Source organism: Toxotes jaculatrix, chromosome 21 (assembly GCF_017976425.1).
Source record: "Toxotes jaculatrix isolate fToxJac2 chromosome 21, fToxJac2.pri, whole genome shotgun sequence".
Lineage (NCBI taxonomy): Eukaryota > Metazoa > Chordata > Actinopteri > Toxotidae > Toxotes > Toxotes jaculatrix.
The window spans coordinates 18,191,071-18,209,639 of record NC_054414.1 but is presented as its reverse complement, the minus strand read 5'-3'; the positions used below and the strand labels follow the sequence as shown (position 1 = coordinate 18,209,639).

Genomic DNA, 18,569 nt, shown 5'->3' with positions numbered 1-18,569 from the left:
TTCATATTCAGTGTTGTGTTGGTGGTTGTGGTTAGGATTATATATATACCGATTTACAGACACTCCAATTTGAAGTTGTTGAATAAAAGAGTACATGTTGAATTAGTCTTACACACTTGCAAAATATCTGTCTGTACACAGCTTTAAATATATTTTTTTACACAGAGTGATATAGGAACGTACATACAGTATAGAATCATTGGGAGTCATTAAAGCCCTCTTCGGTTTAATGGTCAAGTATCTCTGTACTGCCTTGATGTTTTTATTCTGCACCTCAGTGTGTAGTAAAGGATAATTCCAGTTTATTTCAATGGTTTTTCCAGTTACAGTAACATTGTGATCACCAAATTATGTGCTGAGTTTTGTGACATTGCTAAAAAAAAAAAAAAAAGTGTGATATGGAAAGAAACCGAAGCAGTCAGATGATCACACTGTAAACCAGCCATCAGTTTAGCCAATTGAAACCCCATAACAAGTAGTGAGGATGACTGAAGGGGCAGGCAGAGGAAACATACAACATATGTTTATTTTTGAGACTTCTTTGAACCTCACCATTTTTCTTGTGAAGTTCTGTATAGGCTTCAGGGTTTCCCCCAGGAAACTGGTTAGCGGAGGTGGTAAAATGCTGCCTGGAGTCTCTCTAATCGGTCACTGATACAAAGAACAAAACATGGAGCTAGTGGTAATGACCCAGCTCTTCTATATCTAAACTCAGCTCCATACAGACCATGACGGGTAAGTTGAGGTGCTCTTTATTTTGGCGTGGCAGGGCTGTTCCACTATAATATACTGTGGAAAACCCTATTTCTTTTTTTTTTTTTCTTGGCCTCAAAAATAATTTGAATTAGATTTCGAGTGATAACAAATTCAGTTCATTCCAGTGGACTCATGACTCAGCTTCTTCTTTTTTTTTTTTTTTTGAATCAGCTTCAGCTTGGGTGAACTTTGACCCACATATGTGAGTCATTTTACCAACAGCAAGCCCTCCTCAACAGCGCAGACACTTCAGGGAATTTAGAGTGAAAGACATTAAAATGGAGGAAGATATAATGACTAGCTAGTTGTGTTGCACCTTTCATATTTATTTAACTTCCTCTGTCGGAGTATAAACTGCTCCGGAGTAATGCTTTACAGTTACGATACGGGAGACGAAGGTGCATTCGCAGGTCTCAGTTTAAGTAAACTCCACTAGATCATGACTGAACCAGTGTCCAAACCTACCAAAACGAGTCCAAGTGGCAATAAACCAGAATTATCCTTTAATCTGATATATTCTTTGACTCCCACTGGAAAATTCTCTTTATTTTTCAAACCTTCACAGAAAAGTTTTAGCCTGAAGCAAAGTCTCCAGAGCTTGTAGGGATTCGGGTGTTTTCAAGAGTACTTCAGCGGGGTTGAGGTTAGCTGACGCAAAGACTTGAAACCTATGTCCTGCATCATCCTGCTGCCACAGTCATTAGACTATGCGCTCTAATCTACTGCATTTCATCTCTTCAGTATCAGACCAGCTTAAATGCATCGGTGGGTGTGCAGGGACATCCCCGACATTAGAAACTGCACATGTAACTGAAAGCCTCAGATTAGCTGACATCAGTGTAACTTTTTTTTTCTCCTTTTTTCAAAAAAGAAGTTCAAGTTCCACAAGCAGATCTCGAAACGAGATTCCACTTTAGATAAAAATTAAACCCATGTATCAAAAGAAGAGTATCGTCTTTGCTTAAACCCTGCAGAGATAACGTTGCTGATTGGAGATGATGGTTCTGGTGTCAGATCTCCGAGATAGAAATACAGTACACTAAAAAGCCTGCCACTTCTCCCTCACAGCAGGTCAGAAGTCTTGATCTCATGCAGTACGTATTCTTTAAGTTTTTTTTTTTTTTTTTTTTTGTTGGGTGGTCTGGGCAGTCGTGACATCAAACTGTTTTTGAAGGTCAGATCTTTAGGAAGACCGAGGAGAATCCCAGTTGATAATTTTAAGTCTTTATACAGAAAAGCATCCCATGCAGTGGGATTTCGACCTTCGAATCCTCTATATACAGCCGTGTGCAAGCACGTGGGAGAAACATGTCACCAACATGAGACACGTGGTGCATCAACATTTGCAAAAATATATATTCATATATTTTTTTGCCTTACAGATAGACAATATAAATAGTAAATTATACATGGAAAATATATATGGGGACTGAAAACAGATACATTTTATAGGCTATGCTAAATTAAAGTGCTAAGATACGTAGATTTTTTTTAACAGGCTGCAAGCATAAAGGTATATTCTGACTAAAATTTCCCTCCACTCAGAAGACACATCAGCATCAGTGCCCCGCCCTGCAGGGCATCATCAAAACCGCCCTCAGGCTGATCCAAACCTACTTTCACATTCGTATTCTCCAGCTTGTCAGTTGATTTGTCAGTTGATGAAATGTGAGACTGGAATGTTTTATGCTTTCTTAACTGCCACAGAAACATACTCCCTTGTTTCTAAAAGAGTGAAAGTGAAGCGGCATCAAACCCTGATCGACAGCCAATCAATCAGAATTCCTTCACAGTGTCATTCTCTCACTCTACGACTTATCACTGTCCCATATGTGTGTCTGTCAGACCATTTCAACAAGCCAGCTTCTACCAGATCACTGTCCTTGGCACTTACTGCACAGGATCCTCTGCAAAATATACTGTAGTATGTGTGTGAGATAGAAAATTTCCAAGCAGGTGTACAGTATTTAAAGCTAAGTGGTAAGAATAGTCTGTCAAAAAGGACGCCTCAGCTCTCCCTGATCGTTTACTCTTGAACACTGAACCTAACGCTTTGCCATGCTGAGTTCCTGAACTGGCATGCCTGCCTCTCATACCCCATCTTCGGCTTACTTTGCTCAAGTGTACTAAGCGTGAAGCGAAAAACAACACGATACCTGAAACTGAAACTGTCTGAAATCACACAACAAGACTCATTACAAAACAGCAGCAACCAGAGCCAGTGATTATACAGGCAGAGCTGTGGTAAGGGCAATCAGTAAAGGACTCTGCATGTACACTCACAAATCCAAGACGGACCCGTGTTTAAGTACTCCCCAAATAAAACCGGCCCCTGTGCCGTTTTGCATCCCTACCTACAGATTTTTGCACATAGCTAACTGGTGCTAAATTGATCGCCTGTGATTCTACGTACGACTCTCCGTTTGTCCGGGTCTGCCAGTCTCTTACATAATCTATAAGAGGAGAGCGCAGATGTGTGTGTGTGTGTGTGCGGGCTGGTTGCCATGGCAATCAGATCTTGCTGTTCTCCAGGTGGGAGTCAATGTGCTTGATGAGGGCATCGTCAGGGTAACCAACGGGGAATATCAGCTGGCACAGAGGGCAGCTCCGCATGTCACTCTCCTCGGTCTCCATCCAGAGCTGCAGAGCAACACACACACACACACACACATTAGACTTAAAGATGAACCACACCTGGTCCTCAGATAACTCGCTTGACTGGACTGTGTTAGTCACTCTGTGGGAGGCAACAAAATTACATCAGCACTTGTAGAGTGATCACTTCAGACTTACACAACAGGGACCACTTAGTCTTGTGATGAAACAGACGAACTAGTAGTAAATCCAGGTGGAAGCGCTCATCAAAGTCCTGATTCACTGTTTAATCCGGTTCAGTTTAGAGGCGAGAAGAGCGAGTGGAGAGGTGGCTCAAATAGAAATTGTGCTTATGAAATATGCAAATTTGTTTTCTTTCTGAGTGACATGAGAACGCTGATATCAGTTTTGTGTGTGCGTGTTGAGTACGGAGCCGGAGTCGGGCACACAAATACATGTTTTCTTTTCTCTCTGTTTCTTTTAATAATTTTTTTTGGATGACTTTTTTCTTACCCACTCCTGTTTTCTTCTTTTCTAACATTTGTAAAATGTAAATTGCACTTTTCTATTTAATAATCTTGCCTATACATTGATCTTATTACAAGAAAAACAATAAACAAAAAACATACACAACATAATGAACTGACATCTTGCAAAGGAAATTTAGATTAGTAATCACAAAACTAATTTATATTATAAATAAATGCACAGACCCTCAGCACAATTCAGCAGTTTATCAGTGTCCTCCCGACACGACTCCCCACCACCTGCATAACCATTTCCCACCAAAAATCCATCACTCTGAAGTTAATTTTATTAGAAACAGAGGCTGCAACCATAATAATAATAATAATGACTATAGTAATAATTATGACACAGCATTATAGTAGATATTATATGGAGAAGTCTTGTAATCTATCATTGATCCAGTCTTTGCCGGCTGATATAACAGAACCAGCTCAGCTGTTTCTGATTTTAATTTTTTTGTTACCATGTAAATTGGTAGAAAAGTGTTTTTCATATAGTTGGTACACGAGCACAGCTGTGCAGATCTCCCAGGATCCGTGTTAGGGGGTTTGGTGTATGTCTATTTTGCTGAGAATCAATATTCGTTTTGAGATTCCAAGTCATCAAACTACATCGTCTTTCAGACTCAATGTAACAAAAGTAAAGTCTACCTGAAATTCAATGGCATTTTCTGTCTGCTGCAGCATACATTCAGTATCTGCCGTGTAAAGACTTTACACACCTTTTTTCACACACACAGTACGTGACAACATGTGTGAACGGACTGTGATGTGTAAATCGGTGGAGTTCCCCCTTAAAGGTTAGGGAACCTTCATCATCATGGTGAAAAGAAACCAACATGGTCCCGAAGGAAACAGGAAAGGAGCAGTGGTCGTTGACCCATCCCTCCTCCGCAACCTCATGACTTGGTGGCTCTACGCTGACTTTTTCCTTTGCTACCAGTCGGCAACAATGGTAATTCCTACCGCTGGTAGGAAGGTTGCCAGGTACAGTTTACGAGCACAGGTTTTGGTTTTAGAGTCTGCACAGACCTGACAACCTCAGTGTGAAAACGCTGTTGTGAAATAGTTCCACAGGCTCAAAAACCAACAAACCCTTGTATATTTCTGCTCATGTACAAGTCAAACAAATGAGACCAAACAATAACCATCTGTTATGTAGCTTCCCTTTTTATGATACGCTAAGTTAAACATGTAGCCCGAACTTAATGCACAGTCATTAGATCGAAATCAAACTTCTCATGTCACCCTCAGAAAGAAAGTAAATAAGTTTATTTCTAAAAATGCTGATCTATTCTTTTAAAGGAACTTGGAACTAGGAAGAGACACGGTGAAAACAGATGTCTTGAGATGATTGTGACATGCAGTGTGAAAAAGTCATGGGGTGAAACACAAATACTTTTCTGTAGCAGTAACTGCGTCTGTGACAAAGGGACACTGGACACTTGGTGTCCAATTCACTAAATGTGTAGCTGCACTAACAGTTAAATGACATTTTAGTTAAGTTTTATTCTTTGACTCACATTGATTGAAGGCCAGGACTGAGCATGCTCCGCTGACATGTACCCCGGCTGCGGGTGGCAGCTGAGGGTGTTAGGCCTCTGAGGGATGGGGAAGGCTGAGCAGGACGCTGGGCCTCTCATGACACCACTGGGCACTGCTGCAGAAAGTGCTCCCAGCGTCCGCGGTGGGCTGATGGGATGTGGGCAGGTCCACTCCTCCTCGTCTTCAGAGGACTGTGGGGGCTGGGGTGCCGGAGTGGAAGGAGGAGGGGGCTCGAAATGAAGGTGAGCCACCTCAGACAGTGGGAATGGCATCTCTCTGGAGTGGCGCATGGAGCTCTCCCCGTGCCCCCCGTCTCCTCCTGCACCACTTTGGTGGGGAGATGGGGAACCCCTGTGCTGCAGTCCACCATGAGGAGAGCCCACATGCTGGGGCTGTTGTTTTGGGTAGCTCTCAACGTAAGGCCGGGGCTTAGGCAGGGTGGAGACAGGGTCCAGAGAGAAGCGGGGTGGGCACTGGTAAGCCGAGGGGTCGGCAACCTCGGAGTAACTTCGACGGCCCTGGAAACTGGCCCTCAGGTGCTGGCTTGGCGGCCGGCAGGAGTAAGAGGCCGGTCCGTTGTTGACATCCAGCAGGGGTGAGCGTCGGTGCATGTCCGGTGAGAGGCGCTGCAGCACTGGGGAGCGTCTCTGTTGGATCGGGGAGTGATGCGGCGGAGGTGGGACTGGAGAATGGCGTTGTGAGATGGGCGAGTGGCGCTGGGATACTGGAGAGTGGCGCTGATGGTGGATGGGAGAGTGGCGCTGAACTGGGGGAACACAGAGGATAAACAAATACATAAAATCAGCTTTGAAAAAAACAACAACAAAAAAACACTGTCGGTTTTTGTGTACTTTTGGTCTGGGGCTGTTCTTAAAGAAAGGGAGATATTTTTGAACCAAATCTGTCAGTCACATACAGTGGGGCAACACGTATTGCTGCAGCAGACATTTGTGGCAGTTTTCGACAAAGTTTCCTACAGATATTCAACTAATAGAAATGTACATTATATTCCTCTTTGTATTCATAAAAAGATTTAGATCTGCACAATTGTAGTGTTTCCTGTAATTACACGACATGTCGATGAGTCAGTCACCCCTGAAGTCACCACTTCAGCTCCACTTCCCATATCAAAGAGGAAACATCGTTTATGACCAGTTGGTTGAGGTGTAAAAAGGGAGGAGGTGTTTGTGCACTGAAGTGCTCTCTGAGCCTCCAAATGAGGAGGAAACACTCAAATGGGTCTGTTCAGTTTACGCTTACTGTTACAGTGCAACACCCAGGAGGACCGTTACGGCGCCATGCAAATTCCCACGTCCCTGATTATTTCAACAAGTCACGAAAAGTATTTGTTTTGTTGTGAAAGGTAGCCGAGAGGCAATCGTATCACTTGCACGATCCTGCAACTAATTAAGCAGAAGTGCCGTTCAAGTCACATTTTGTAGATCAACGCGACACAACATGGCCTCTGGGAAAAGTCAGGCAGAGTTTGGGGTTTTCTGTGTTTTTCCCACAGTTAGCTGTGTAATACGCAGTTATTCGCCGATTTACGTATCACGGTTTTCCAGTTTGTAGAGGCACTGCGTGTGGCACCTTCTGGTTTGTGGTAGGTAGTAGATGCAGAGCTGTAAGACATTAGCTATGTGTGCAGGAAGAGAGAGGTGTTGCTACTGTTTAGCGCTTGTAAGTTGTACTCTCCAACTCTCCGTGCTTGCTGCTGTCTTTCAGCCTTACTTAAACCGTAGTGACAAATCACAACCAAACATGTAGAGAGCTACAGGAATATATGAAGAGTATGTGATTTAAATGACATTTAATTTTACAGAGTATCATCATCTTTCTAAAAAAAATCTGATTCTTCTTGTTGAATTTACAAAATGTTACACAAAAACCAAGAATTTCAGTGGTAAAATTTAAATAAAGACATTTGCCCAAGTTCAAATTTGAGGAACCTGTACTGAGTGTTTCAGTTTCAACTTTATTGTAAATTTACTCGACATTTTAGAAACATTATAGTTTTTACTTATTAAAAATCTTAATTTAAAAAGTGACTTTGATTTAAAATATAACTCTACATATTGTATACAGGTAATAGTTTGCAATTTTATATAATATTGGATAGTTTTAATCTATAAAGACACTGACGGATCACTAACAATAATTAAAGGGGCCTTTTTCTTGCATTAAGTACATTTGACTACTTTAATATTACTTAAATACTTTTATGTAAGTAGCACTGTCAGTGCAGGACTTGTACTTATGGTGAAGTATCTTTACAGTGAGGTATTACTATGTTTACTCGAATGACAGAATGAAACGCTTGCTCCATCGCTGAGGGACTGAGGGGATGCTGACTCATTTTTTCCACATTACTGATGTACAGTACTCTACATGGGTGCTGTAGATGCTAACCTGGACTGGCCTGCTCCTGTGAGGCTTTCCTCAGGATCTCCGTCTGCTTGGAGCTCAGTGCTTGGAGGCGCCCCAGCTCCTCTGTTAACTCTGTGTAGGCCAGAGCCAAATTCACCCTGCAGGAGGAAGGGAGGCAATTATCATAATTATCATAATCACTGCCATTACAGAATATTACACTGTTGTTGGAGTGTTAATGTATTACAACATACACAGTACTCTCTGATTCGTCACTGATATGTATACCATTGTTGGAAGTTAATCAAAGGCTTTTTAATACAGTAAGATGTATGAAACCACAGTGAACTGCATCACAAATCCACACTGATCCTCATCACTTTAAGCTGAATGAGCTCTGCAGCAGTAACAGCCTCACAAATCAGGCCGGCTAATTGAGAGGCTTATAGGCTTATATTTTTAGAGTCGCAAGACACAGCACATAATTGAAGTGCATAAAATCACACCATTTCATGCAAGATGTGTCATGACTCTCTCAGGGGCCATACTGACAGAGCAGCTCTATTTCAAGAACCATAAACAACGATGGTTGGCTCACAGGCTGCTGTGTCTTTTAACCATGGCAACAAACTGATTTAGTCCCAGCTCTTCATTTTGAAATTGATCTGAGTCCCACAATATAAATTAACGTGAGCCAAGCATTATAATCCCCCAGCACATTGTATATCTCCGAGCATCTATTTGACAGCTTAGATGGTATAAAGAGTGGTGTTTACTGTGTGTGTGGGTAAAAGCAGAGAGACTTATGTAGTGTAGGCTGCTTCATGGCAGAAGGTTTGCAACTATACAAGTTAGTCACTGTTTGCTCTAGCTGCCCTCAAATCTGATAATGGACAGCTTATCTCAAATGTCTAACCAATTTTTATAAACTCCTTACTTTTGACCTGAAATTGACTCATACCAGCACTGACGGTGGTAGATTAGAATGTTATTTACAAGATGAGAGACGTGAAACTTTTAAATCTCATTTTAAATCTGTCAAGATAATGAGTTTTGCTGCCAGCTTTGAGTGCTTTCTTGTATCATGACCAGCATTTCAAAAACATTAACGTTTCGATTAGCTTCATAAAGGCAAATTTAAATGTGCAACTTAAAAAGGAAAAAAAAAAGGAAAGAAATGACATGTTTTTATCGATCCGTGATCACACTTTTACCGGAAAGTTGAAAGAAAAAATAAAACACCTTATGAACGCAAATGTACAGGCAACTTCAACACCTGTCGCGTGATGATGAGCGGAAAGATAAAGACAAAAGGAGAATGCTGTTGTACATGAGTACCAGATAATAACCGGACTCTGATCTGAAAAAGCACCTCTGGTAACCAATTTAACCTCATTGTTGATGAGAATTTGACTTGGCTTGTTTCTCCATAGAGATTGTGATAGATAAAAAAAAAACAAAACAAAAACTACAAACAACACTTATGTATGTCCTGGGGATTTCTGCTGTATAAGTAGGAATAGACTTGCAACTGCAACTGCAATGCTGGAACCAAAAAAAAAAAAAAGAGAAAATTAAAAAAAGAAGAGAAAAACACTTATGTATCCTGCCTACACAGCAAATAAAACAGAGTCAAATTAAAAATATGTTCCCCAGCACACCCACACACTAACTTAATTGAGTCTTCCCACTTGTGTGTGTGAGCCTGCTGCCTGGTTATGTATCAGAGGAGCACCGCACATTTTTAGTGCTAATAACAGCAGATTCTTTTTCACTTCTGAACTACAATCTCATTCTCCACCTTTTTATATGTTACAGATATCTGCACAGACATGCATTAAAAAAAAAAACAAAAAAAAAAACAAGCTTAAAACCAGGATACACGGCTACAAGTTTATCACCCAAAATGTTTTAAGATAATGTCAGGGACCCTGTTTCAAGGAAGCTCACAATTTCATAAAAACTCTTAATAAGTCAGAACTTCCACCAGTTAGTTGTCTGGCCCACCTAGTTTTCCACCAACCTGCTATGACTCAGACAGAGTGGGGTATCAAACCCCCTACATTCCCCACCTCATAACAAACAACGCTCTTCTTTGTGGTACGAGTCGGTGGAACCTGATACTAACATTGAAATGATTCAGGGTCATCTGTGCCGAAAAGGCGCACACTCCCTGCGTGTGGCTTTGGATAAAAGCCTCCTGAAAACCTCTAAATATATTTAGTGGAAAATAGTAGTAGTTAGTAGGAAAATACCAATCATTTAGGTTACTTACTGGCATGGTGGGTGGAGTGCGCAGTGCAATATTCTTATTGCAAAAGTGCTCATAAAATGTAATTTATCCGCTTCCTTCCCTCCCTGCTCTCAGATGACTCTCAGCTCCAGCTCTTACTTTATCTGCTTTCTTTCTAAACGCAGGCCAATGCTTCATTTCTTGACAGTTTAGATTCGTGCACCTCTTCCTTTTCTCACTTGTACTATCTCACTTTTCAATTTTGCTTGTGTGTTTTGACAATTTGTGTGAGAGCCCCGGGTAAGAGTGCAACACCTCTCACTCATGGTCGTCTGTAGTAAAACTGATGTGTGAACACCTGCACGAGTGCACACAGGGACAAACTTTAAAGGGTTTCTCAGTCATTGTCTGTTTCAGAAAATCTGTGAAATGGGGTCTCTCTTTATGTCTAAAAATACCATGCACGTTCACCAGCATGCATCTGCTCTTTTGCATTCATTTTAATTTGTTTCCTTTTTCTTTGCTCTTATATGTGTAACTGCACACGTACATACTGTACAATGTACATTACAGTGTGTGGGAGGAGTGTGATAATGCTAGTGCAGCATTGATGAAAGCCTTGTGCTATTGAATTGATCAGGCACAAGTGTATACTTGTGTGTGCTTGTGTGTGTGTGTGGGAGATGGAAGTGTGGGCTGAAATCTGACCTCTGGTCTGATCGGACGTTTCAAAGAGAGCGCCGTCACTGCAGCAGCTGCCTATGAGGTCTGAGCGTCTTTGTCGGCTCTGAGCAATAATAAATGTTCTTTTTCAAATCTGCTGGAGCTCAGTCACGCACATGGCCTCCAGGGAAAACTAACACTTGAATACAGGGTGGTCAGCAAGATGTGGCGTTGGTAAATATGTTTGCAGACGTGTGTGTGTGTGTGTGGTTGTGTTCTCTGGAAAAAGGAAGATATCCATGGCACATAAAAAGAAACGTAGAAGCTGAATGTTGGTCTTTACCGGTTGCCTCTGGGCTCATGTGTTAAACAACCATCAGACCACAGTGGGGGCTTTTCACACTCTGCAGTACATGTCCCACCCTTACGTCTGCTATGTGCATGAAGCACATTCAGCCGAACACAGAGGTGTCAAACAGCCCTCACATCAAGCCATAGCACAATAAACAGTCACTGACGAGTTTTGCTAATGTTTAACTTCATTTGTCTTATAATATTTTTAGGGCCAATTATCAATTAAAATGGAGAAATGTTTTTTTTTTTTCCTAAAAGCTACACTGGGCTGTTCAGAGCACTGTTTTTTGAATTTCCAATAAGAAATGGGAATTTCACATCAACTCATAATTATAATGTTGTGATTTATTGGAAACAGTTCTCACTTTCTGTGAGCTGAAAAGGGATTAGTCAGTCGCTCTCTATACTGAAGTCTGGGGAGGGGGGTGTCAAGCCTGGTGGCTGCCAGCCTCTACAGCAGTGTGGCTTGTGGTTGGTGGAGGGAGCTTATTCACGTAGTATTGGTTATGAGTGAGGCAGATGAAAATTCACAAATGTAGTCATGAAAAATTTGACTCAGAAACTTCTATTATAAAACTTCTGGAAGAAGCAGAAAGGAGAGCTGTGGTAAAGAAGTAAAACATTACAGAAGCACGAATGTTCAGGAACAAGTGGAAGATGAAATTAAATTTAAGCTGTTGAAAATGTGAAGATCTTCACTCCTTTGCATTTACAGATGTTCATGAATTTACCAGCTGTTGGTTACAAACGTTTCAACATAACAGAGACGCTTTAAATTTATCGAAGACAAAACTGAGGCTTTTATTTGAAAAAAGCCAACACCCATCTCCCCAAACATCATCTCATCCAGATAATAAGGTGCTGATGATAATTAGGGCAAAGGTGCGTTAATATGCCCCCAAGGACATACAAAATCTGCCATATCAATCTGTGCAGTTTACACTAAATGAGCCCAATTACAAGAAAAAGTGCCAGGAAACACAGTATAGGCATTGTAGGTTTTAAGTGGGAGTAAATGATATTGTTGAGTAAAACCAAAAGGTGGCCAAGGTCTGGAAAAAACAGTAGGCTTCCACCACACACTCTCTAGAAGCTCTGACTCTGTGCCGCACCATATACTTTCGGTTTGCTCCCCATCGAAACACTTGTGGGGTTTCATTGTGTGGGAGTCAGCTGCCCAACACTGCTGTGGTTTTTTTTTTTTTTCTTCTTTTTTTTTTTCTACCTGTTACCTGTGACACTTGTAAGCAAACAGTCATGCAAAGTCTGGGGCAATTTCACAGAGTTATGAAGATAAGCTACTTTCTTTCCTCTCAGAGGAAGTTAAACACGTTTCCCATTTTGGCTGAAAGTGACAGAGAAATGCGTGGAAACACAACCGCTCGAATACTCACTACTGCTGTCATTTTGTTGGTTTCTGGTGTGGAGGATGAAAAGAAAGAAAGCGTACATAGATGAGCGTGGACTTTCATGCCTCTTAGAGATGAGGAAATGGACAGGAAGGCGTCCTACTCTGTGTTTACACTGCCCCCTGCTGCACCGACTAAGTTCTTGCCAAACGTCTGTGAGCAGACGTCACATACAGAAACACAGGTGTTACATTTGAATGCACAGATAGTAGAATTTACAGTAAATGCAGCTTATCTGCCCAAACAATAATACTTCTTCATTAATGCTGCCTTTGAACCCAGTTGGCCAGCGACGGAGAGCTTGACTGCTTTCTAATGAGGTCAGCCTGAGCACATCACAGCAGGAGAGTAAATATACTGATGAGCAGCAGCTTCTGGTGAAACATTTCTCCTTTTGCTCTCATCCTCTCGTTCCTTGTTTTCTCTGTTGCTGCCGTTGATGATGCTCTTTAACCAACATCTGTCCTGTCTGGACTCCTCCTGTCCTCCCTCCCTCCCTCCCACCACCCAGAGATCGGCTGTGGTCACTTACTGCTCATCTCCCACCTTCTTTATCCACTCCACATCACACTGCTTGCACGGAGAAGTCATTTCCTGCCGAAGTAGAGCGTGAAATTAGATTAGCATGCAGGTGCTGGTAGAATATTGGACAAAATCTGTCAGAAAGAGCCTGTTGAGACAACGTGTTCGAAGGTAACATTGTCAGAAAAAAACGTGTGAGGGTGGAGCGTCTTCGGATTGATAATTATGCTTTGAGCACTGTGTGTTTTCTTTGCATATACCTGTGGAACTGTGTACTTTTTTTGTCTTTATATGTTTAAGTAAAGCCATTAAAGAAGCCCCATTGTTTAGCAGTGTTGTCTGATATCGAATACAGATGTTTGTTCTACACAGGTGGTGTAAATGTGGCATTCTCATAAACCTGCAGTGACTTTTTGGCTCAATTATTTGGGCCACTTGGGGGCAGCAGAAACAACATTGACATTTTATCACCTTTGAAGTTGACATGGTGAACTCAGGGTCCTGTTTCTAGCAACCTGGCAAATGTAAGTGGAGTGTTCCCTCTCTTTTTTAGCTCTGTTTTTGGTCTCTACCAACACCTGAGGGAAATACCTGACTCTTTAGCTGCTCCACTGTGTGTGTCTGTCTGATCTTTGGTGCTGAGCAGGTAGAGCACCGTGGGTTTTTAAAGCTGTTTCTCTGAAGACGTTGCTATGAAAGCAGCAATGAACCACAACGGAAAAGTCGTGGTTCAGACAGCTGAACGATGAGCTGAGGCTCTGTAAACCTGAGGGAAGCTGCAGATTCAGGTGATAACTCTCCGTATGTTCATGACCATGAATGAAACCTGTCATATTGTCATATTTTTTTTTCACATGGTCATTTGATATCTTGTTATTGTGAAAATATTGATTATGGGTAATTTAACCATACCCTAGTCATTGTTTAGTTGGCATATGTGGATACTGTAGAGATAAATAATTAAACGCTGGCTTTGAATGGAACATGAGGTTTTACAAAATTGTCCAATATCAGTTTTCTCTCTGGAGATAAATTTGATCTGTACATTTTTCACAAATCAATTTAGGATAACTCTGGAAGTGCATCACAAGTTGCTCTTAGTTGCTCTTGCTTAGTCCTCGACATCACCGAAATTTTCCTGACTCAGTAAGCTCCACCCTTGTGGCACCCCAGGCAGTTGAAAACAAACCAACACTGACCCTCTCCCTCTGGCTGTTCTGTATCTGTCTTATCTCCTCCTTCAGTCTCTCGCACTCCGCCTTCAGCTCCTCTTCCCGCTGACACGCCCCCTGGGCCTCGTGCCGCGCCCCCTCCAGCTCGGCCTCCAGCCGCTGCAGCTTCAGGTCGGACAGGGCGTCCAGGCTGCGGGAGCTCTGAAGGGTCAGGGCTGGACAGTCCAGCACTGGTTGGAGGAAAGAGAGAGGGAGAAAATGTAGACATGAAAGACAAAAGACAACACCACGTCTTCATTGCTTTTCCCCTCACTGATGCAGCGTTCTACCGTCCACAGTTGTTGTACAATAGTTGAGTATGAAAGAGCAAAAGAGCTGACTTCTTCCAAGGCCAGCATCTTTCAGTTTGTACCTGGGTGATGTGATCTGCGTGGGCATGTTAGTGATTCAGCTCCGCTCACACAGACTCAGTCCTTGAGCCAGAAGACAATGTAACAGCGCAGCAGTATCATCTTTTATATCCCAGCTCCTCCTGCCTCCTCACCACCACACTCATATGTGCAGTCACAGGTACACACACACACACTGTATGCAGTCTGCACTACAAGATATTTTCACACATTCACCCTCATTCATATGCACATGCAGTTATTAATCAATATTGTACATTACTACCTCACAAACTCTGACTCCTCACACACACGAATTAAGGAACAAAAAAGCTTGCAGACTCATTTTTTGGCCTTTACAGTGCTGCCTATACAAAGTGATACCTTCTCCTCTTCACAGCACACCAGCAGCACAGGCATCTGTTGAGGTGGCAGTGACACATTTCTTCCATGTTTCCATCAGCCACCCACGTCATCGAAGAGAGCAAAGTTTAGCATCTACTGAGTCTAGAGCAGCTAATGTTCTAAAACAGAAGTGTAGTGGACTGCATGTTTTATCTTGAATTTAGTGCTGCGGTGTGAAAACGAGGCCGCCTGCTGAGCTGGTGAGACTGTTCCAGAATCCTCAGATTTGACAGTGGGGCGTTGCCTTGTTTGGAGCAACTTTGAAACTTTCACATTTTTGATGCAGGAATTAATTTGCATCGTAATAAGTCGAATTATCTCACAGGTTTTCCAGCATTTGGTAATACAGTCTAGTCACAATAGAGATCACTCAGCAGTGCAGATGGATGCAACAGGCTGAATAATACAGAGAAATGCTTTCAAAATGTTTTTGAAGCCAGAATGATTGAATTTCAATGATTAGCACCCGCGTAGATCACAGGTCTCTCTTTTCGCGACTGTAGCTGGGGAGTTGGAACAAAATGTCCAAGCTGGGTTTCTCCAACAGGCCGAGGATTAACCTGACCTCAGTTAAAATGCTTTCTGGCCAGATTGTTGGATTTGATTAAAGATTGAGTAATAGAGAAGAGATGAGCAGTGATTAACAGCGATAACTGGTGTCTGGGCTGGTTGGCCGGCTGGTTTGGGGTTTTAGTGATTGGCTTTTTTTTATTCCTCGGCTCCAGATACAGTTCTTTCAATTCTTCCTTTGCTTAACTGGAGACATTTTTTGGTACATCCAGTCACTGATCTGTGATCTCACATAGATAGGGACAGAAATAAAAAGATAAACATCCTGCGTCACTTACTGTGTGCGTCTGGGCCGGCGTGCAGCTGCAGATACTGCATGTCTTTGCTGTGCAGCTGCATGTTGAGTTTCTGCAGGGAACTGTCTCTCTGCCTCAGAGCTGACTCCAGGTTCAGGATACGCTCGACATGCTTCTCCACCAGGCTCGTCTGTAACCGCACAACACCACAACACCCGAAATCACCAGTGACATTGCAAGTAAACAGCCTTCATTACTTAACAGACATCATACACATTGTTTAGCATTTATGGCCTGCACCACACAGCCTGTTACAGCTGAGATGGAACAAATGTTTGTCTTTTTACTCGCTAGAAAAAACTTTCTTTGTTTTGTATTTATTTTTTTAGTCACAAAAACAAGGGAGAGGAAGAAAAACTAAACAAAAAGTGAATAAAACAGAAACACACACACAAACACAGTCATATCTATATATAGAAATATGTAGGTGAGTGAATGAGTCAGTGAGTGCACTGCTGGAAGGTTACAATCAATGAGGCCCAGTAGGTAGATGGAGCCACAGCTTTAGGTGACACTGACAGTGGGTCAGTCCTTGGCAGGTGGCAGTTCCAACATCGCTGGCTCACCTCATCCCTTAATCACTCTGACCACTTAAAACTGCTGAGGCTGCTCAGCGTGAGCTGCTCAGCGGACTTCACTCTCATATGAGATGGTTTATTATCACAGAGGGGATCTGGGGGAGACCAGCCAGCCAATCTGTTCAGTTGGAAGCCTCCACCTGCTCTGGATCGACTTTGATTTGTAACCACTTACAGTAATGTGTTAAAATAAGATTCTCACAGTTTGAAATCTACCAACAAAATGACTCACAAAGTCAAGCTAAAAGCTAATTTTAGTATGTTTTAAATAGTAGGAACATGCAGAATCTTGGGGAGAAAAAAAACAGTAACAATAATTTGCTGAATTTAGTCTGTTTCAAAAAGGATTTACAATAAAAAAAATAATTAAAATAAAAAATCAGGTGTGTGAGAATAAATTTTACTGAATGACTCTAAAATGTCTCTTCTCTCTGAGGGACTGTTCAATCAGAGTAAGATGCGATGAAAAAAGTTTTCTCAGGGGTAACTACTTGGAAAAGAGCAGTGGAGACTGAAGTTCACAATGAGATTTTGTGACGTGTCTGTTTTTCTTGCTTGTGTGAAAGTAACGTCAGCAGAGACAAAGAAACGCAAATATAGCTGTAAAACTCATTTACATTCAAATGAATGGCTATTAAAATTTTAACTTGCAACAGTATGAGTCATTGTACAGACTGATTTTTTTTATGGAATATTACCCATGAGAAGAAAACTGTGAAATGTTATTCATTTTATTTTGATACAAGTAAAATAAATTGTCCTGAAAAGTTGTGATTAGGAGGAGCATCCTTTCAATGTGTACATGCCGGAGACAGATGAATAAAAGACAAAGATCCTGTCCAAAGATATCTTGAATATTAAAATATAGTGTGGGTGAAGCTTCAGAAACACTGGACCCTTCGTGTTCTATGCGACTTTCATTGAATAATCTGTGTAAACACCCACATTTTACAAACTCTGTGTATCCAGCTTGTAACACAGGTTTCTGTTATGAATTTGTAATCTCAGGGTTATTTTCTCTGACTTGACGACGCTCACAGGCTGAGTAGTGGTATACTTGTGACGAGTAAACTGAGCCTTGTGCATTATGTTTGTGGATTGTCCCTTTTAAATGGTGAGCACGAGTTCAAGTCCACTTATTTTGTCCCCACGAGCTTCTGGACCTTTGACCAACCTGTGAGGGGGACGCTCACTGGAAGAGTTACTCCTTCAGAGGACAAATACAATGTCTGAATAAACAGGTGGAGATGAAATTAGCATTCTTTTCTGTCTCACCATAGCAAGGGCATAAGTGTTGTTTGTGTGAGACACATATTTAATAAGAGCAGCACAACATCACTTTACCACAAAAACAACACAAGACCAAATGTTTATAGATATATATGGGGACTATGGGGGCTGTCCACATACTTTTGACCATTTTGTGCATTTCAGAATCAGAAAACTTAGATTCTCACAGGAAGGTTCCTTTCTTACAATTGCTCAACTCTCATTTAGGAAAATGGAAGTAAATAAAAAAAAAAAAAAACAGTAAAAACAACTATAAAACACTGTGTGTACCGTACTATAAATAAATACTACGTACAAATGCAAGTGTGCAAAAAGTAAAAAGTAATGTGTGAAGGAGAATAACGGTGTGGACAAAAGGGAAAAAATGGAAACATGCAAAGCAGATTAACTGTAATTTAACATTAAATTAACCATAATGTGCAAAGTAAACTGAATGAAAAGTGTAATGTGGGTCAACAGTAAATTAACAGCAGAGCACTGATGGAGATGTGCATAATTAAGGTGAATTAGCGATAAACAAATATTCATGATTTTAAACCATGCTGAGTTTTACATTTTATATCCGTCCCTCGTCATCAGAGTGTGAAACTGTAAGAATTAATTAATGGGCCATATGGCTCCTGCATAAAGCGCCGGTAAAATAACAAACACACAGCGCGGCGAACTGAATAATGTCTCTGACCATCTTGTCGAGATCCCTCTGGAGGTTGCTCTTCTCCATGTGAATCTTCTCGTAGGCCTGGATCACATCCTCCAGCTGCTCCTCTCTCTCCTTTCTCTTCTGGAGCTGAAGCCGAGATACAGAGAAAGAGAAGCTGACATACATTTACTTTTTCTGTCCTTCTTTTGTCACTTTTCAAACTTCCTCACAAAGACAGAGAGAAAAGAAAAACACACA

General features: G+C 41.6%; 1 protein-coding gene across 1 annotated transcript in view; it reads right to left on the bottom strand.

The window, feature by feature from the left end:
* Positions 1 to 822: 822 nt before the first annotated feature.
* tbkbp1 (TBK1 binding protein 1) overlaps positions 823 to 18,569 on the bottom strand; it is a 46,076-nt gene continuing 28,329 nt past the window's right edge. Inside the window, 7 exon segments of the mRNA XM_041029501.1 lie at positions 823 to 3,396; positions 5,402 to 6,189; positions 7,833 to 7,948; positions 12,982 to 13,043; positions 14,171 to 14,373; positions 15,786 to 15,933; positions 18,354 to 18,458. Coding sequence (XP_040885435.1) covers positions 3,268 to 3,396; positions 5,402 to 6,189; positions 7,833 to 7,948; positions 12,982 to 13,043; positions 14,171 to 14,373; positions 15,786 to 15,933; positions 18,354 to 18,458 — 1,551 coding nt within the window. The 3' untranslated portion in view covers positions 823 to 3,267.